The sequence below is a fragment of the Malus sylvestris genome, chromosome 1 (assembly GCF_916048215.2).
Source record: "Malus sylvestris chromosome 1, drMalSylv7.2, whole genome shotgun sequence".
In the NCBI taxonomy this organism is placed as follows: Eukaryota; Viridiplantae; Streptophyta; class Magnoliopsida; order Rosales; family Rosaceae; genus Malus; species Malus sylvestris.
The window spans coordinates 20,311,696-20,332,857 of NC_062260.1; the positions used below are offsets into that span (position 1 = coordinate 20,311,696).

The 21,162-nt window shown below is 39.9% G+C and overlaps 2 protein-coding genes across 3 annotated transcripts; both read right to left on the reverse strand.

The window, feature by feature from the left end:
* Positions 1–4,238: 4,238 nt before the first annotated feature.
* Positions 4,239–7,437, reverse strand: LOC126618373 (nuclear transcription factor Y subunit B-3-like). Its single transcript, XM_050286415.1, has 5 exons — positions 7,271–7,437; positions 6,897–7,154; positions 6,192–6,780; positions 6,043–6,081; positions 4,239–4,728 (listed from the first exon to the last, which is right to left on the reverse strand). Exons 2-3 carry the CDS (start codon positions 7,136–7,138, stop codon positions 6,636–6,638), a joined length of 387 nt encoding a protein of 128 aa, XP_050142372.1. The 5' UTR covers positions 7,139–7,154; positions 7,271–7,437; the 3' UTR covers positions 4,239–4,728; positions 6,043–6,081; positions 6,192–6,635.
* Positions 7,438–8,804: 1,367 nt separating this feature from the next.
* On the reverse strand, positions 8,805–20,668 carry LOC126618362 (uncharacterized). 2 transcript variants are annotated; one of them, XR_007621666.1, is made up of 8 exons: positions 19,789–20,668; positions 11,356–11,473; positions 11,114–11,214; positions 10,517–10,602; positions 9,810–9,919; positions 9,681–9,713; positions 9,346–9,517; positions 8,805–9,095 (listed from the first exon to the last, which is right to left on the reverse strand). XR_007621666.1 is itself a non-coding variant. In XM_050286403.1 (7 exons), the coding sequence occupies exons 1-7, from the start codon at positions 20,328–20,330 to the stop codon at positions 9,464–9,466; spliced, it is 1,044 nt and encodes a 347-aa protein (XP_050142360.1). In that variant the 5' UTR covers positions 20,331–20,668; the 3' UTR covers positions 9,129–9,463. The 2 variants fall into 2 exon arrangements, 1 of the variants encoding a protein (XP_050142360.1); XM_050286403.1 differs by lacking the exon at positions 8,805–9,095 and having other exon boundaries at positions 9,129–9,517.
* Between the last annotated feature and the right edge of the window lie 494 nt (positions 20,669–21,162).

The following is a 21,162-nucleotide window of genomic DNA, read 5'->3' on the forward strand; positions in this document are numbered from 1 at the left end:
GAATTAATATTGGACGCACAGTGCTGTGAAAACGAAAAATTAGGTTATCTGACATCAAAACTAAAATAATAAATACGATACAAATAGTAAGATGCATTGTTTATATCTCCGATATTTAACTGATATGATCGAAAAATAAACGAAATATGATTTAGCCAAAATTTTAGAGTTTTTTTGTACCCTTCTTTACTTCTTTCGATATTCGACCAGAGAAATTTCAAACATTTCAGACAACAAACGGAGTAGAGACATGGGAATAATAAAGGGACAATGATTGTCTACCCTCCCACTTCCGGTGCACTTCTGTGCCCTCCTGTTTTGTGTGGTTACGGTTAAGCCACGTCAACATTTTATATTATTTTTTTATAGATATAATAAGACAAAAATGAATAATAATATAAAATATTGACGTGCCTTAACCGTGACCACACAAATAGGAGGGCACGGGAGGGCACGGGAAGTGGGAGGGCAGACAATCCTTGTCCATAATAAAGAGCATGAAGGGTGTTGTGTGGCTCTATCCCGACAGGATCCTCTCCGGATCATTTTGGTGAGAATCTTGGAAATTTGTAAATTGTGTATGTTCATCGTACATCGTATGATCAGTTTTTATCAAATGCTGTTTGTATTTAATTTTAAATAAAAATATTTAAAATAATTTATAATTGCATGATATATAATAAAAAAATATAATATACAGATTTCGAAGATCCTCATAAAAAGAAACGAGAATCCGAACTCAGCTCTGTTTTCCCTTGGCAAACCACTTTTGGTCCCACGTGCGGAGGTTTGCCGGCCGAATCTCTCAAAAACCCCCCGACTCTTTCTCTCTTTCACTGTGGATTATAACGTGGCCAGCTGTACATCAACAGGGATATTTCGTCAGTTCATAAATATGGGTTCCTTTTGACCATTGACCAACAGAGGCTTTCGGGGTGGGGTACAGTAAGTAAAAGGTAAGATTTGAGGGGAGAAAGAAAGAAAGAAATAATAAAAGGAGGCATGAAGAAGGGGTGCTACTACCGGTAGTGGTGTGAGCTGGCTGGACCGGACATGGATACTCTTCGGATTCATTGATCCTAATCTATCAAGTTACATTATCCGGATCATTGAAATTTAATCTAATGATTATAAATAGGGGTTCACTTTAAAAGTTATAATAACTTTAACTGTTAGATCAAATTTTAATAGCCCGAATGATGTAACTTGGTGAATTAGAACCAATGGATCCGAAGAGGATCCATGTTCTCATGTTCTTCTTCTGAAATTTGGATTTCATCCGGATCCACTTTGTGGGGATTCTAGTGATCCTTACATTTTAGACATTCATCATGCATCATGCGATCAGAAATCATATGATTTTTCTTATTTAAAATTAAACACAAATAGTAACTAATGAAAACTGATCGCACGATCTACGATGAACGACTAAAATGTGTGAGGATTTCTAGGATTCCCACGAAGTGAATCCGAGGATCCTCTTCCCTTCTTCTGAGTTGGCCTAAGTGGCACACATGCTTCCCTATGCACTCACACACTCAAATGATGCATTGCAGGTAGGGATGGGCAAATACCCATTGGTTATGGGTAACCGCGGTTACCCGCCCATTTAAATTAAATGGTTACGGTTATGGGTAACCGTTTAGATAAATAAACGGTTATGGGTATAACCGTTTACCCGCAAAATTTAAATGGCCGGTTATGGGTATTAACCACGGTTATAAACGGGTAACCGTTTACCGATTTATTTTATATATGTAAAACTAACACAAACCATGTTCTCGATCCAATAATACTTAACACCTAATAAATTAGCAAGGAATTCATCGGTCATTCTCTCAATAACACTACTACAGGAATGATAATTCTCATCATCAAGGAATTGGCCAAATTAATTTAAATTTCTTGCGGGTAACCGTGAAATTGACAGAAATGCTTTGACAGAAATGTCTTCTAAACAATTTTTGTAACCCAATAATACTTAACAAATTTTATATTTACCTTCATTGGTAACAGTTAAAAATATCGTTCGTAAACTATTATTTCAATTATTGGAATGGTATAAGGATTTAAAAAATTAAAATATGGAAATGTATGATGAATGTACCTATAACGGTGTTTAATTGTCCAAACAAATAAATTATGACAATTTTTTTTTAATTTTCAAGTTGTTAAAAAACATGTAGACAGGTGAAAAAAGGGTAATGGTAAAAAAAAAAAAGATAAATGGGTTAAAAAGGATAAATGGGTAAACGGGTATTAAACAGTTACGCTTAAATGAGTATGCGGTTATGGGTATGGTTAACCGTTTATAAACGGTTATGGGTATGTGTATAACCGTTTAGGCAATTACCCAACGGGTAAACGGTTATGCGGGTATAAGCATAAATGGTTATGGGTAAATTAACTGCGGTTACCCGCCCGCATAACCATTGCCCATCCTAATTGCAGGATGTTTATATAGAATCTTTTATTTTTATTTTTATATTTGTTATAAATATAGAAAATTAATTTTTCCTTTGAATGGTATGTATAATGAATGGTTGAGAATTGAGATTAAATATAAAAAAATTCAAATAATTGTAAATAAAAAAAATAAAAAAAACAGATTCGTAGTGTTGAAGTCACACTCATTTTTCCTCTCTATTTTTATGTATGAAAATGAAGCATATAATTTGACGGTGAGTTTGGCATGAGCAATCCAGAAGTTTGCCGCACTAAATTTGAAGGTCCTTTTGTCTTGGTTTTTCTTGCCTCACCAAAATGCATGGGGAATATTCTCCTGTCATATATACAAGACCTTATTATATTCTTTGAGAGAAATAATTTGAAAATAACTCGTATTAAAAACTCACTAACATGGTATATCATATTGTTCGATAAGAGGACAGTACGAATTGTGATAGTGGTGGGTGATACATTGAGAGACAAACGATACTCACGTCGTGGGGAGGAACACACCCAATTTGTTCTCATACACAAATAAAAGAGACCATATCGATATGATAAAAACTTTAAGGGAATGGACCTTCATTTTTTTTATTATAAAAATAGAAATTAGTTGTAGGATTCACACCATATCTAACTTTAACAATCCGAAATGTCTATTATTTAAGTTGCATCTCATATATCATATTTGCAAAATATTAGCCAAATAAGAAATGTTTAAGACATCTAATTGGATTCAAAGAAATTAACGAATATTTTTTTATATAAGAAACAATGAAATTCTATCTTGATAATTAAATAGGCAAATGATTTTGGATTTAATTGAATTTTTACAAAGATGATATATGAATCGAGACTTACAAAATAGACGATCGAATTGTTGAAATTCAATGCGAAATGAGCTCTACACCTAATCCCCATTTTTTGAAAAAATAAAAATCCATTTACATAAAGAACCTGTCAATATGATTATGATGTGTCCATTACTCTCTCTCTCTCTCTCTCTCTCTCTCCCTCCCTCTCTCTCCCTCTCTTATCTATTATCACAGCTCACGTGCGCGCAACGTGACGCCTGCTCCTTCAAAAATCCGAACATTGGTGGTGACAAGGATCACGTGATGTCACGTGCGCCTGTTAATAACGAAAGAGTACTTGGACAAGGACAGGATGAGGACTGGCGGTCGGTGATTGTTTTTGTGTGCGACTCACCGGTGGTTTTCTGCATGTCCTACTCATCCATCACTGTTTCTTTCTTGTTTGGTTCATGTCTCGACATTTTCACAACGTTTTGGGTAACTGGAGTTCCTAGTCCGACAACTCATAAGTTAAGCACGTCGAAGCACGTTCAACGTGCTTAATCAACAAGGTTTAGGTCCGACCACGTCTCACAAACTCTAGGGTTCTAGGACTTCAAGTCACAGCAACAAAATAACAAACGTCGGAGGTTTATTAGTTTAACTCTCGACTCTTACTCTAAAAATCACAGTTTGAAACATACACGGAGAAAATTTGATGCTTGAAACATACACAGAAAAATTATGCGCACGAACTCAAACTCAAATCTTCGAATGATTTTTGAGCCTCATCATACAACACCAATTCAAGCTATTTACTTTGTTGCTATAACACTGGCAACGGTGCACGTTTGGCTTGTGACACAACAAAAATACAGCCATCGAACGGGATAGCATCCCGAATAAAACACAACACACAGGGCAAAATCCATGCTCCAAATCCCCAAGGACAATTACTTGCTATAGCTAGACAGCAAAGTGAGATAACCAAACTCGTTATATGAAAATCTTCATATATTTCAACCTTTTTTTTCTTTAAATGGGGTTCTAAGAATAGCATCCGATTAAAACAGCATTTCTTAACACGGTCAGGCAACTAAACTAGACACAGAGCCAAAGAAAACTTTACACAAACCCAGCTAATGGGAGCATCTGCGAAATACAAATCAACCCTACCCCAACCAAAACAGAGACCCCAGAAACATAGTTGTCATTCACATAAATGATACTATCAGTATTGAAAATTAACAACTTTACCACCTTCGAATTCTTAAAAATGATATAAGACGAAATTAAAACCTTCTACTCGTTGCTTTGCATGGAATGAACAACGAGATGCTGTGCCTGGATTGCAAGATATCGAGGAACACATCATCAAGATCAATTGCACATTGACCACAATCCATGTCCTCTCTTCTTCCTCATATCACTCGCAAAAGCATCAACTTCCATTACCCATATTGTTCAATGGTACATAATAATCCTCCTACAATTGAGCAAAAAAAAAAAATTATAAGGCAAGTGGATTCATTCAGTGAACTGAAAGAACCATACAAACCAATAAGAAATAATATCCTTTCCAAAAAGCAAAAAAATAATGTAACAAATTGAGCGTCACAGCATGTTTTGACAAATGCAAGATATTATAAGGTGAGAGATCCTGTTCTCAAAGCAGACACTAATGCAATGCAATAAAAGTATGTGACACTTCAGTAACACTTGGTATTAATGGGTACACTAGACACCTTCACCCGCAAACAGGTTCTTAAGGAATGTGAAAACCCGTCACCAGTGAATCTGTTTTTATGAAACATGGATATCCACTACTTTCAGTGATAGTGCAAAAAATATACTCTATTAAATGTGCCTTGGTTCCCTATTTAATAAAAAGCTTTGGAATTACCATTAGGAAAAATAAAAGTAATCTAAAAGAGTAAAGATTTTTATAAGTGATAAAATGTTTCTCTTAAAAGACTATTCTAAACAGTCTATTAATGTGACAGGCAAGTTTTCTCGAGATGACTAAGATGCTGCATCTTATTAGAATCCCCAAGACAATTCTAAAGCCTATAGTTGGTAAAAATCAAGCTATATTTTTCCATACTTCAAACAGACTTCATTGAACTGCCTTCAGATTTATGGTGAAATGTTGACAACTACCAAACCAGCCAATAGATGGTACAGGCAAAGCTATAATTTCTCAACTTCAGAAAGTTTCATTGGAAGATGTAAATCCTATAAAAAAAACCTTCACAGGCATCAAAGAATAAAAGGCAGTTGATTTTTCAAGCAGCAAGTTCTTCACCAACCATAACTATCGATGTACACATACTGAAATTTTGTTATACACTATTCACTCGAATTTATGTGTCCCAGAATCACTACATCTTCACCTAGATAGAAAAAAACACACAATCCCGTATGGTCTTTGTCATAAGAAGCTACTGGTGGCTTTAATGGACAACATGGACCGAAAGCATTTACATAAAACCAGTGCAACTCTAGTCCAAATGTTTAGCAAGCACATATCATATGCTCAAAACAAGACTAATGTGAAAACATGTCAGTTGTAAATTTTGGTTAAGATTCTGTCATTCTAAACTTTTCGAAGGGGCAACCTAAAAGTTGAACAAAGTCGTTCATATGTCAATTACAGAGATTCCCATTCTAGAGTAATTCTAATTAGCTTGTTTCTGAAAAAGATCAAATGTATATGAGGCTGAAAGCACACAATGTGTGTGTATATATGTCATGTATTTGTCCATGGGAAAGTAGAAGGAAGATAGATAAAGATAGTTACTTGAGGGTTGCCATAATTCAATGCTCCCTGATGAACAAACTGCCAATATTTATTCACCACCCAACAAAAAAGAGAATTGAGTTAGGTCACAATTCAAAGTTCAAAACTTTACACAGAATAAAATTTTAATCGGCTTTATAAAATCAGACCTGTGCACTTGGGCCAGGCATTGCTGGAACAGCATTCCCTTTCAAAGAACCATCTCCACCCCTAGCAGACCCCTTTGCATCACCCTGTTCAAAGCTTTCCGGTCAAGTTATTTCTAATGCTCCAAAAGTGATACAAACTAATAAACTAAACAATTCAAACGTAGTTCAAACTTCAATCGAACATAAAACTAGATTTAACACTGAAGAATGTTTAGTTACCTCTGTCTGTGACAATCCAATGATCCCAACCAATCAAACCAAAGGGGAAAAACAAAGAAGAAGAAAAGGAAGTGTTAGATTGAACTGATAAGAAAACACCATTGCATAAATTAAAAATAGGAAGAAAAAAAAAACCCAGAAACTGCTACAACCAAACTGCAAATTTCCATTTGAAAAATGCTAAAATGTAAAGTGAATTAAAGTAAAAGAAAAAGGAGGCAAAAGTTAAAGAATAATTACCTCCCTGTACCTAGCCAAGTAAATCCTGAGGGGCTCGATATAGTCCTCAAACCCTAACGTGGCCATCGCCCACAACAAATCGTCGCCGTTGATGGTCTTCCGCTTCTCCTTCTGGCACTTATCGCTGGCCCTAAACACCCAAAAAAACCCCAATTCAAAATCAACACAGAAAATTCCGATTGAAAAGCAAAGTAAATAACAGTAGAGAGAGAAAGAAAGATAAAGAGAGAGAAGGGTGAAAATTACTCGCTGGTGACGAAGCTAATGAATTCGGAGACGCATTCCTGGACGGTGTCCTTGGCGTCCTTGGCGATCTTGCCGTTGGTCGGCAGAGCCTTCTTCATGATGCGACTGATGTTGGCGATTGGCAAATATCTATCCTGCTCCCTGACGCCGCTACCGCCTCCTCCTCCTCCTCCTCCCTGGGGGCTCTGCTCGCCGCCGCTCTCATGGCTCCCGCCCGCCGGACTCGTCGGTGCCTCCGCCATTACTCACAACGATTCACTGCATTTCACCAAACAATTCAATAACAAAATCGGAAATTGGAATCGGAGCCCTAGGCCGGCCCGTTAGGTTTAGGTCTGCCGCCATTAGAGCAGAAAGAGGGAAGCTTTTCGTACCTGTATACGTAGAGAGACAGAGGGGAAGGTGAAAGTGTTTGTATTTGGCGCGCGTTGGAGAGGGAAGCGATCTGACGATGGAGAAAGCGAAGGAGGAAGGTTTTTGGCTTGATGCTTACTACCATTTATCAACACCGTTCGTTCTGGTTTCCGTCGGTTATTTTTTTTTTCGCTCAGATTTTTTTACAGGGTTAAAGGGCCGAGTTATGGGCTTCGTACGACACACTATTGGCCTCAAAAAAGCTCTTTGTGAGCGTTTTACAAGTTCAAATCTTAGCCACTCAGTTGTACGGCCTTGTGGTATTTTTTTTTTTTAGAAGTGAGAAGTTTTAGATTTAAATCTCGTGAATGGAGAATTTGATACCAAATTAGGCTGCCTATTGTGTTGCTTAGCTAAACTCCTCCTCTCCCCTAATGTAAAAATGCCTATTGTGTTTTCTAAATCTTCAATTCAATTTTGATACGAAGTTAGCAAGTCAAAGTTAATTTTTTTTTAACTCTTGACATGACTAGTTATATGATTCATAAAACGTTGTGTTCGTGTTAAATATGGATAATTTGAGTTTTTGATACGACAAACGCGTTTAACTAATGATATACAAAAAGATTGATTAATTTTCACATTTATAAATGTTATGGGTTTATTATGCCCTTTTTAAAATTAGGATGAAGTGAATTTATACTTTGCGTTAAATACGTAACATAAACTTGTTTTTTCTAAGAAATAACGGAAATCTAAAATAATAGAAACATGATACGATAGAACTTTAATTTTAAAGTCTGAACGTATTATGATATGATTTGACGCGACACAACATAACTTTTAAAATTTATTATTATTTTTAGTACTACTTTTCGATTTGATGACCATCTGACAGGGTGTTATTAACATATAAAGCACTACATAATTTATAGTGGGTCTCAAGGTTAGGTGAAGCTGGTCTATGCTAATATTGTCACCCCAATCCATTCAAATTTATAAGCAGCTAGGTTTATTAATATGAGCTATGTACGCAACACTAGGATAAATTTTATTGTGTACGAATACGGGATTCGGCTACAATACTATGACCAACTTACCGTTGAGATTATAATTGTAGTCAATATCAAAATTATGAAATGTCATTGCAACGAGGATGCAATAGTCGTTCTTTTTTTTATTTTATTAATTTTAAACGCATGAAATCATCCAACACAAAAACAATGCATGCGGAGCTAATTTGGTTATAACAGTGTGCACCTCCTCCGGCACCAAAGCGGTCAATTGAACTCGAGATTCTGATGCTTTTCTTATCCCTTAACCAATCTTATCACTCTATATTCTCGTAAACCAAAATCCAATCCACGATTATGGAGGAAAGATACGAAGGTCCACATCAACAACAACAAATGAAGAGATGGAAAACAAAATTAGACATGCTTTAGACCATAAGTAATTAATTAGCTACTTAATTAGGGAAAGATTAGAAGATGCTTGTTCGGCTGGCACACAGCAGCCCATGTTATATTGTTATCCCAACTCAGAAAAAGCAAAGACATTGGACAATAATGCATTTAAGCTTTTGCATTTTTATGGTTCACACATAGCTTTAGCTGCAACTGTGCAAAAGATGAAGCAAAAGTTGGTCCCCAACAATTAAGGGTGCCACTCAGCTGAATTCCTGCTAAGATCGGCTATTCCGGTGGTTACATAGACAGGTTCCGGTCTTTTGATGAGACCGTACGTGAAAAGTTACTGGGTTCTGTTTGGTTTCCGGGATTCTCATATACGACAACCGATGTTGCTCCTGCCTAGTTTGGAATGGGTACACTGGAAGTATGAGACCTGTCTACCAAACCATGAGTAGCAGCAGTAATATGCAAAACAATGTCTAAAATATAAGTATATCGAATGTCTTCAAACTTATTGCCAACTACATCGAGCGCAAAGAGATCAAACTAATTTGTATCTGTGATAGAGGCTTGATACTATATAGCTATGTTCTAGGAGGGTTTACATTCTAAACAAAGTAGATCCGTTACATTATGTTCCTTGGTTCGCTTGAACTGGACTAAAAGAACCATAGAAAGCTTACTTGACAAACGACGTAAATTCAAGCTTGTTATCACCCGTTCCAGCATTGAAGGGAGGGACAAGACGATAAACTCATGGAGACGTACAAGTACCATGCAAGAAGAAGATCTATCCTCCTTTTATAAGTAACTGACGGAGTACCCTTCTAAAACTGCCTTTTCCATGACCTCTTTCTGCTCGGAAAAAAAAAAAAAAAAAAAAGAAAGTTATCAGAATCATGAGGAATGATGTTAAAGCAGTTCACTTTACACAGGGAATTGACTACTTTATTCTTATTTCATTGTGGGTGGAACAAGTTGACATTTTGTGCAAGAGAAGAAGAATATCTAGATTTACCTGGATTATTGTCGTGATCATCCCAGGGCCGTCCTAGTTATATTAAAAATAATACATAGTGATTAAAAAGCAGAGAATATATGATAAGTAAAGAACAGTTGCACATCTTGAAACTTTAGATGCACACACCTCAAAATGCTTGTCTATCCATGTGATGTCCTCCAAAGAATTAGAATCCAGTGATTCCCATGAACTTGGAAAACTAATTGTCTTCGCGTGCTGCAGAAGTCTCAAGCTGCCTGCAATATTAATCATACAAAATATTCTAATATATAGTGCAGTGTTGCCTCAAATCAAATCCCTTGGAACAGTTAGCTTTCACAGAGCATTTGATAATCAGAATGGGAATGCATGATGCATCAAACTAGTGAAAAAACTATCGACCCGTAAATTCTAATCTAATAAACTAATAAGCTAATGTTGTTTCATGTTCTGACAAACAAATGGTCACTCGTTTTCATAATAAAAAATCAAATGGCATACAACTTTCTATGTAACAGTACCACAATTATGCCTGATATATCATATAAAAACAGTGATATATGTAGAATTTAATCCTTTCATTACACAATTAGCAGATACAATATTGAAACTCAGAAGTGGATGGAAAACACAAATAATTAGACTTGAAAATGTCCCCAAAAGGTTTGCAGAATCGCAACTGAACTAAAATTCTCATTTATATTGCTTGCTGGTCAAAGCCCTTTGGTATCAGTCCTAAATCCCCACAACAAGTGTCGACGGGCCTTAAATTTACTGATCTCCAAGGCAACGATATTTTGTTGAATAGTTAACAAATAGCATGGCACTGATAAAAGAGAGAAGTAAAGGCTTACTTGTAATGAATGCCTCTGCCCAAAATTCTCTCTCTGACCACAATGGTGCAACTTCTCTCAAGGGAATTCCCTTGCTTAAGCAGACTCTACATAAATTACCAGAAGAAAAACCAACATAACAGATCTCAATATGCGCACTTTATCAATTTCGATATACCTATCAAATTGGAAATCCATTAATCAAAAGTAGACGGAGTGCACGATCCTAGTCCAGAATTGCCAATTTAATACTGCCTCCAGGTCACTCGTTAGTGTTCACTTACATTATGGGGAAAACATTACAGACTTGCAATAGTTCAACTTTTAACCATCCACCAGAGTTATAATAGATTTGATTTCAAGCATACAACTAAATTCGTGGACACCAAAGAAGTCTAATAGGACTTCCTGTTTTAAATCATAATTTGTTTGGCCAACAGAGAAGAACAAAAGACTACCATGCATAAATAAACAATCAGATGTCAGCTACCATACTCTGGTGGCAACGTAATGAAAAATCCAAATGTTTTCTATTTCTTTTTCTTTTCTGTTGCAATGGCGCTGATAACACTATCTGTATAGTAAATACATTTGAAAAAATAGTAGGAGGGAACATACTCAATGACCAGTTGCCGAATAATTCCTGGAAGGACACCACTAAGAGGGGCTGTCTGTACTTCAAAACAGTGCATACTTTCGGCTTTAGCTTCACTGATATCCTGAGAACAGTTTCATTGTTTTTCCAATTATGCAACTATCTATAACTGGAGCTTATTGATAACAGTAGCAAGACATAATACTTAGTTACACACGAATTTTCCTAATGTGGTTCGAAATTACAAAGTCTTATAGCCTCTAACCTTCCGGCGGACAACGAACAAGTTAGACACGGTGCCCTCAAGAATCCGATCACCATCATTGGACAACAAGAGCTCCGTCCCCTTCGGCGGCCTCAACCTCTCCAAAGACTTCCTCATCCTGCACATTATGCCAACCCAACAGTCAAACAGCTCAAAATACTTGAAACCCAAGTAACAAAACAATAAAAGTTCTCAAAATACTTGAAATCCAAGTAACAAAACAATCAAAATGCTCCAAATACTTAAAAACCAAGAAACAAAACAATCAAACTGCTCAAGAACATTTAAGCTACCCAACAATCAACAACAACAACAACAACAACAAAGCCTTTTCCCACTAAGTGGGGTCGGCTATATGAATCCTAGAACGCCATTGCGCTCGGTTTTGTGTCATGTCCTCCGTTAGATCCAAGTAATCAAGTCTTTTCTTAGGGTCTCTTCCAAAGTTTTCCTAGGTCTTCCTCTACCCCTTCGGCCCTGAACTTCTGTCCCGTAGTCACATTTTCGAACCGGAACGTCAGTAGGCCTTCTTTGCACATGTCCAAACCACCGGAACCGATTTTCTCTCATATTTCCTTCAATTTTGGCTACTCCTACTTTACCTTGGATATCCTCATTCCCAATCTTATCCTTTCTCGTGTGCCCATACATCCCACGAAGCATCCTCATCTCCGCTACACCCATTTTGTGTACGTGTTGATGCTTCACCGCCCAACATTCTGTGCCATACAACATCGTTGGCCTTATTGCCGTCCTATAAAATTTTCCCTTGAGCTTCAGTGGCCTACGACGATCACACAACACGCCGGATACACTCTTACACTTCATCCATCCAGCTTGTATTCTATGGTTGAGATCTCCATCTAATTCTCCGTTCTCTTGCAAGATAGATCCTAGGTAACGAAAACGATCACTTTTTGTGATCTTCGCTAGATTGCTCCGGTCATTAGTGTTGATAAGTATATAAATGGATAGAGATAGGAAAGCAAACACAAGATGTACGTGATTCACCCAGATTGGCTACGTCCACGGAATAGAGGAGTTCTCAGTAATTGTGAAGGGTTTACACAAGTACATAGGTTCAAGCTCTCCTTTAGGGAGTACAAGTGAATGATTTAGTACAAATGACATTAGGAAATATTGTGAGAGAATGATCTCGTAACCACGAAACTTCTAAGTCCCGGAGTGTGGTATCGGCTTGACTTTCCTTATCTATCTCATAGGTAGATGTGGAATCTTCTCTGGAAGTACTCTTCCTCCATCCAGGGGTGGTATCTGTAACTGGTGGAGATGCACAAGGTAATGTATCAATGTCACTTGAAGCTTACTTGTAGTTTCAGGCTTGGTCAAGCGCGATACAAACCATGTAGTAGGAGTCCCCCAAGTCGCCGAGCTAGGGGATCTGCTGAAAGAGGTAACAGACAAGGTAAGCAATCAGAGCTCCGGCTGATTGTTCACATTCTCCCTATCTTGCAGGCAGCATGAAGGATAAAGAGAAGAAAAATGAGAAGAGATGATATGGGATACTTTTGCTTTTGAAGAAGTAACTTTTCACAGGCTTATTCTTGAACTGGGCTGGAGGGTTTTCTGGTTTCCTCCAAAGTATAAGGCCGACTGAAGAATTTGAGGGTCAAAACAAGTCCATCAAATCTAGAGTACGTTCGACCCTGCTGATATGGGATACTTTTGCTTTTGACAGAGTAGTGGATGTATCAGCACGTGTGCTGTTACGCTTGTCTCCACATGCTTCCTTGTATCCTTCTCACTTGCCCTATCCTCAGGCAGATGCGGTATCTTCCTTGGAAGCATAAGATGTTGAAGATGAGTACTCGAGAGCAATGCCAGGGTAAGGGGTTCCAGGCAGTCAGTTCCTGGCTGGAAGCTTGATTCCAAGTGCTGACTGATTGCTCTCTTTCTCCTTGTCTTGCAGGTAAGAACAAGGCCAAAGGAAAAGACAGGGAAAAAGCATGATATGGGATACTCTTGCTTTTAACCCTGATGATATGAGATATTCTTGCTCTAGTATAGCTTGTTTACAGAGGTATTATCGGGGGGAAAGAAAGCTGAATATTTCAAAAGGCTTCGTTGGGAGTGCCCTCTCAAATAAGAGGAAGGGTTGAGCATTTTTGCAGGTCTGCCTGTCCGTTGGGGATGGAGGTCGACATATATAGGAGTCTCCCTAACATCAAGTAATAATGCTATTCCTTTACCCTGCTTGGTCATAGCACGGTAGTGGGAGCTGCCAGCTTCACAAGTTTTAACTCTGTCAGAGCACTTTGAAAAAGTGGTCTGTGGTATCTGGAAAGCTGATGTTGCGTGTGAAGATTACAGACAAGCTTTATCCAAGGAGATACGGCTCTTGAAGTTGGGAAAGTGGTGCCTCTTCGGTTTTCGAACAAGCAATCCTGTCGGGGATCTGGCTCTCGAGATTCGGAGAACGATGCCTCTTCGATTTTTGAGAAAGCAATCATGCTGGGGGTCTGGCTCTCGAGATTCGGAGAGCGGTGTCTTCGATTTTTGAGAAAGTAATCATGTTGGGAGTTGGGAGTGTTTTCTCGAATATGAGTAAAGGTTGGGCATGTTTGCTAGTCTACCTTGCCACGAAGCACAGAGGTTGACACACAGGGACTTTCCAATTATCCAGCAGTGGTACTGTTCCTTTACCCTCTCTTCGATTTTTGAGAAAGTAATCATGTTAGGAGTCTGGCTCTCGAGATTCGGAGGGCGGTGCCTCTTCGATTTTGGAGCAAGCAATCTTGTTGGGGGTGTTTTCTCGAATGTGAGTAAAGATTGGGCATGTTTGCTAGTCTACCTTGCCACGAAGCACAGAGGATGACACACAGGGACTTTCAAATTATCCAGTAGTGGTACTGTTCCTTTACCCTCTCTTCGATTTTTGAGAAAGTAATCATGTTGGGAGTCTGGCTCTCGAGATTCGGAGGGCGATGCCTCTTCGATTTTGGGGCAAGCAATCTTGTTGGGAGTGTTTTCTCGAATGTGAGTAAAGGTTGGGCATGTTTGCTAGTCTACCTTGCCATGAAGCACAGAGGTTGACACACCGGGACTTTCCAATTATCCAGCAGTGGTACTGTTCCTTTACCCTTGTGGGTAATAATATGGTAGCTAGGCCGTCAAAATTTATGTGTCTAAACTTTGTTAGTGTTGTTTCTTTGCTATTCTTTTACCCTTCTTGGTCATAGCGATGTAGTGAGAGTTGCAAGCTTCACGTGTCTCGACTTTGTCAGAGAACTTTGGCAAAGTTATATGTGGTACCCATGAGCTACTGTTGCGTGTGGGAAGTGGGTGATTGAACAGTACGATTCATGTGCTTTCTACTTCGCCAGAAATCTTCGACAGAATGCCCATAATTTCCGCAAAGCTGAGTGTGCGTGTGACAGGTGCTGACAAGGCTGGAAAAGTAGTCTCAACTTTGTCAGAGAACTTTGGCAAAGTTATATGTGGTACCCATGAGCTACTGTTGCGTGTGGGAAGTGGGTGATTGAACAGTACGATTCATGTGCTTTCTACTTCGCCAGAAATCTTCGACAGAATGCCCATAATTTCCGCAAAGCTGAGTGTGCGTGTGACAGGTGCTGACAAGGCTGGAAAAGTAGGTGCCTCTTCGATTTCTGAGATCGACCCTCATGGTCTCTGATCAGCCCAGCTTTTGAGAAAGCAAACCTCTTCGATTTCTGAGATCGGCCCTCGTGGTCTCTGAGCAGCCCAGCTTTTGAGAAAGCAAACCTCTTCGATTTCTGAGATCGGCCCTCGTGGTCTCTGAGCAGCCCAGCTTTTGAGAAAGCAAACCTCTTCGATTTCTGAGATCGGCCTTCGTGGTCTTTGAGCAACCCAGCTTTTGAGAAAGCAAACGCCTCTTCGATTTCTGAGATCGACCCTCGTGGTCTCTGAGCAGCCCAGCTTTTGAGAAAGCAAACGCCTCTTCGATTTCTGAAGCTTCGTCGAGTGCAGATTTTTATAGAGGCTGACATTAAGTTCCAAAGCACACTTGAATATCCACCAGTAGAAGCTCCATTCTTGCACTTCTAAGATCTTGATTTGTCCGACCTCTTCTCTCTTCTACACCTTTGAAAATGTCTGGCCCCTCCGACCGTCGTTTTGACTTGAACCTTGTTAAAGAGGCAGCCCCGCCTTCTCCAGACAACATATGGCGCCCATCCTTCGTCTCCCCTACTGGTCCTCTTACCGTTGGGGATTCCGTGATGAAGAATGATATGACCGCTGCGGTAGTGGCCAGGAACCTTCTCACTCCCAAAGATAACAGACTACTTTCCAAACGGTCTGATGAGTTGGCTGTTAAGGATTCTCTGGCTCTTAGTGTTCAGTGTGCAGGTTCTGTGTCTAATATGGCCCAACGCCTATTTGCTCGAACCCGCCAAGTTGAATCATTGGCGGCTGAAGTGATGAGTCTCAAACAGGAGATTAGAGGGCTCAAGCATGAGAATAAACAGTTGCACCGGCTCGCACATGACTATGCTACAAACATGAAGAGGAAGCTTGACCAGATGAAGGAATCTGATGGTCAGGTTTTACTTGATCATCAGAGATTTGTGGGTTTGTTCCAAAGGCATTTATTGCCTTCGTCTTCTGGGGCTGTACCGCGTAATGAAGCTCCAAATGATCAACCTCTGATGCCTCCTCCTTCTAGGGTTCTGTCCAGTGCTGAGGCTCCGAATGATCCCCCTCCGGTGCCTTCTCTTTCTGGGGCTCTACCGACTGCCGAGACTTCTCCTAAGCAACCTTTGTGAAGGCTCCCTCTTGTTTGTTTATTTTGACTCAAGTATATGTACATATTTGTAATTTATCGGGGATATCAATAAATAAGCTTTCCTTCATGTCAACATATTGTGTTAAATCACCAAAGCCTTCTTCACTAAGTTCTTTGAATTTTCTTTTGTTGAAGCTTGTCTGTTGGAGCTTTGTGAGTGGAGCATGTAGGTTGAGGTAGTGTTCCCTTAATTTCCCGAGCGAGGACAACTTCTCGGTTGGAGACTTGGAAAATCCAAGTCACTGAGTGGGATCGGCTATATGAATCTTAGAACGCCATTGTGTTCTGTCCTGTGTCATGTCCTCCGTTAGATCCAAGTACTCTAAGTCTTTTCTTAGGGTCTCTCTCAAAGTTTTCCTGGGTCTTCCTCTACCCCTTCGACCCTGAACCTCTGTCCCATAGTCGCATCTTCTAATCGGAGCGTCAGTAGGCCTTCTTTGCACATGTCCAAACCACCGTAACCGATTTTCTCTTATCTTTCCTTCAATTTCGGCTACTCCTACTTTACCCCGGATATCCTCATTCCTAATCTTATCCTTTCTCGTGTGCCCACACATCCAACGAAGCATCCTCATCTCCGCTACACCCATTTTGTGTACGTGTTGATGCTTCACCGCCCAACATTCTGTGCCATACAGCATCGCCGGCCTTATTGCCGTCCTATAAAATTTTCCCTTGAGCTTCAGTGGCATACGGCGGTCACACAACACGCCGGATGCACTCTTCCACTTCATCCATCCAGCTTGTATTCTATGGTTGAGATCTCCATCTAATTGTCCGTTCTTTTGCAAGATAGATCCTAGGTAATGAAAACGGTCGCTCTTTGGTATTTCTTGATCTCCGATCCTCACCCCTAACTCGTTTTGGCCTCCATTTGCACTGAACTTGCACTCCATATATTCTGTCTTTGATCGGCTTAGGCGAAGACCTTTAGATTCCAACACTTCTCTCCAAAGGTTAAGCTTTGCATTTACCCCTTCTTGAGTTTCATCTATCAACACTATATCGTCTGCGAAAAGCATACACCAAGGAATATCATCTTGAATATGTCCTGTTAACTCATCCATTACCAACGCAAAAAGGTAAGGACTTAAGGATGAGCCTTGATGTAATCCTACAGTTATGGGAAAGCTTTCGGTTTGTCCTTCATGAGTTCTTACGGCAGTCTTTGCTCCTTCATACATATCCTGTATAGCTTGGATATATGCTACTCGTACTCCTTTCTTCTCTAAAATCCTCCAAAGAATGTCTCTTGGGACCCTATCATACGCTTTTTCCAAATCTATAAAGACCATGTGTAAATCCTTTTTCCCATCTCTATATCTTTCCATCAATCTTCATAAGAGATAAATTGCCTCCATGGTTGAGCGCCCTGGCATGAACCCGAATTGGTTGTCCGAAACCCGTGTCTCTTGCCTCAATCTATGCTCAATGACTCTCTCCCAGAGCTTCATTGTATGACTCATTAGCTTAATACCCCTATAGTTCATGCAATTTTGTACATCGCCCTTATTCTTGTAGATAGGCACCAAAGTGCTCGTTCGCCACTCATTTGGCATCTTCTTCGTTTTCAAAATCCTATTGAAAAGGTCAGTGAACCATGTTATACCCGTCTCTCCCAAAACTTTCCACACTTCGATTGGTATATCGTCTGGGCCTACTGCTTTTCTATGCTTCATCTTCTTCAAAGCTACAACCACTTCTTCCTTCCGGATTCTACGATAAAAAGAGTAGTTTCTACACTCTTCTGAGTTACTCAACTCCCCTAAAGAAGCACTCCTTTCATGTCCTTCATTGAAAAGATTATGAAAATAACCTTTCCATCTGTCTTTAACCGCGTTCTCTGTAGCAAGAACCTTTCCATCCTCATCCTTGATGCACCTCACTTGGTTTAGGTCCCTTGTCTTCTTTTCCCTTGCTCTAGCTAGTTTATAGATATCCAACTCTCCTTCTTTGGTATCTAGTCGTTTATACATATCGTCATAAGCCGCTAACTTAGCTTCTCTCACAGCTTTCTTCGCCTCTTGCTTCGCTTTTCTATACCTTTCACCATTTTCATCGGTCCTATCCTTGTATAAGGCTTTACAACATTCCTTCTTAGCCTTCACCTTTGTTTGTACCTCCTCATTCCACCACCACGATTCCTTTTGGTGTGGGGCAAAGCCCTTGGACTCTCCTAATACCTCTTTTGCTACTTTTCGGATACAACTAGCCATGGAATCCCACATTTGGTTAGCTTCCCCCTCTCTATCCCACACACACTGGGTGGTTATTTTCTCTTTGAAAATGGCTTGTTTTTCTTCTTTTAGATTCCACCATCTAGTCCTTGGGCACTTCCAAGTCTTGTTCTTTTTTCTCACTCTTTTGATATGTACATCCATCACCAACAAGCGATGTTGATTAGCCACGCTCTCTCCTGGTATAACTTTGCAATCCTTACAAGTTATACGATCCCTTTTCCTCATTAGAAGAAAATCTATTTGTGTTTTTGACGACCCACTCTTGTAGGTGATCACATGTTCTTCCCGCTTCTTAAAGAAGGTGTTGGCTAAGAAGAGATCATATGCCATTGCAAAATCCAAGATAGCTTCCCCATCCTCGTTTCTCTCCCCAAAACCATGGCCACCATGAAAACCTCCATAGTTGCATGTCTCCCTGCCCACGTGTCCATTTAAATCTCCTCCTATAAATAACTTCTCCGTCTGAGCAATTCCTTGCACCAAGTCTCCAAGGTCTTCCCAAAATTTCTCCTTCGAACTCGTATCCAACCCTACTTGAGGTGCGTACGCACTAATCACATTGATAAGTTCTTGTCCTATTACAATCTTGATTGCCATGATTCTATCTCCTACCCTCTTGACATCTACAACATCTTGTGTCAAGGTCTTGTCCACAATGATGCCAACACCGTTTCTCGTTCTATTTGTGCCCGAATACCATAGTTTAAACCCTGAGTTTTCTAGATCCTTTGCCTTACGCCCAACCCACTTAGTTTCTTGTAGGCACATAATATTTATCCTTCTCCTCACCATAACTTCTACTACTTCCATAGATTTTCCCGTCAAGGTTCCTATATTCCACGTTCCTAAACGCATTTTGCTCTCTTGAACTCTACCCTTCTGTCCTAGCTTCTTCACCCTTCCCCGTCTAATAGGATCAAAGTACTTCTTTTGTGTGTCCCGTGTAAAGTTGATAGGAGCATATGCTCCCAAACAACTTTGAGTGGAGTCGTTCGAAAAGAAGTTTCTATAGCCCCCTTGCTCATTTAACACTGCATCCGGGTGCCGATGGAGATACAGCGACCCTTGCTCACTTATCACTGTGCTCGGGCCACACAGCGCGCCACTTACGGGTGACGCCCTAGCTTTAGCGCGATTTCGTTCTGGATTCATTTTCATAAGGATTCGACGTGATCATGGAGTGCCGGCTGTCGACTACCTGACGCCCTCCCCTCCTCCTTTATCCGGGCTTGGGACCGGCAATGTAAGATAAACTTACACGGCGGAGGTACACAGTACAAACGCAGGCACCAAATCAATCAAACTACTCAAAATATTGAAAACCCAAGAGAAAAAAACAATGAAACAGCTCAAAATACTTACAATCCAAGTAACAAAAACGAAGATTGAATCATTCACAACACTGACCTTACCCAATCCGAGTACTTTGCAGCAGCAAAATCTCTCCCGCGACCCACCACAGCCAAAAACGCACCGTTTTCTCTGATACCAAACACAGCAGGCACATAACTACCAATGTAGATACTCACATCAAAACCCTCATCCCCAACCCTCAATTTCTCCAAATTGCCACTGACCAACGCCGTAATCGACAGCTCCTCCCCCTCCCTCCTCTCCTCCATAGCAATCGGCAGCACTTGCTTCATCGAGCGGTTCACGAGCTCGCGAATCGTCGATCGGAGAGAGATGGAGTCGGACGACAGAGACGGCAGCGAAGGCGGCGTCGTTTTGCAGTGGGGTCCGAAGAGAAGTTGAGGATTCGAATTGAAGAGGATTGTCACAGAGTCCGCCAGTCTCCTCAGGTGCCTTTCCCAGAACAGCACGAACGACGCGTCGTTGTGAGTTCGGGACGTTGTGTACGCGCCTGGGTGGGTTTCGAGGAAGGCGGCGACCGGAGGAGTGGCGGCGGGTGGCGAAACAACGCCGTTGGTGAACAAGAAACGCGCCATTAATTTCTGAGCGAAGAGGCTGACTGGCGGCGACAATATACGAACGCAGAAAATGGCATGTCGATGCGAATAAAAGAATTGGGTCGTTTTTGTAATGAAAGTGGAACTGTTTACAACTGGCGGAACCGGTAGTTTTGCTAACCAGCCACAGTTTTCAGTTCATACAGATTTCTTGAAGCTGTTTGCGGCCTGGTTGCTTGCGAAATTGACAACCGATTGGATTTTCGAACTAAAAAAATCACAGAAGCATTTCAACCTCTTGGTTACCATCATCAATTGATTAGTTACGTTGCTTGTTTGCGAAACTGACAAATTTATTTCAGCTTTTTGACCACTATCATTTGATTATAGTTATGGACAATGATTTTCACATACCCTCTTTATTCTTGTACACACTCCAACTTATTTTGGTATATTGATTTGTTTAATTTTCAATTCAACAGTTAGAAATTCAGTGGTTTTTATTTATTTTTGTCATTTACAATTTGTATGGATGAACAATCATCTAATGAAGATAAAAAGAAATGAATGTTTCCAAGATGACATTATGAAGTTCGCCCAACAAATAATTAGCAACTTATACACTTTCTTATTAATTTATTAGCACTTAAGCACTGTGTACTGTATGTACTCCATATATATGTAGAACAGAGCATCTTGTATCATACACACTGTATATTTCAACTAAGGCCTAATCAGATAAATGGTCATCGTGGTCATAAGGTATTCGGAAGATAGCCAATGTAGTAAAAAAATTCGGATTTAAATCCCCGTGGTTTAAGTCTGTTAGGATTTATGCTCGAAATTAGAACTTCTGTCATTCTTCGTTAGT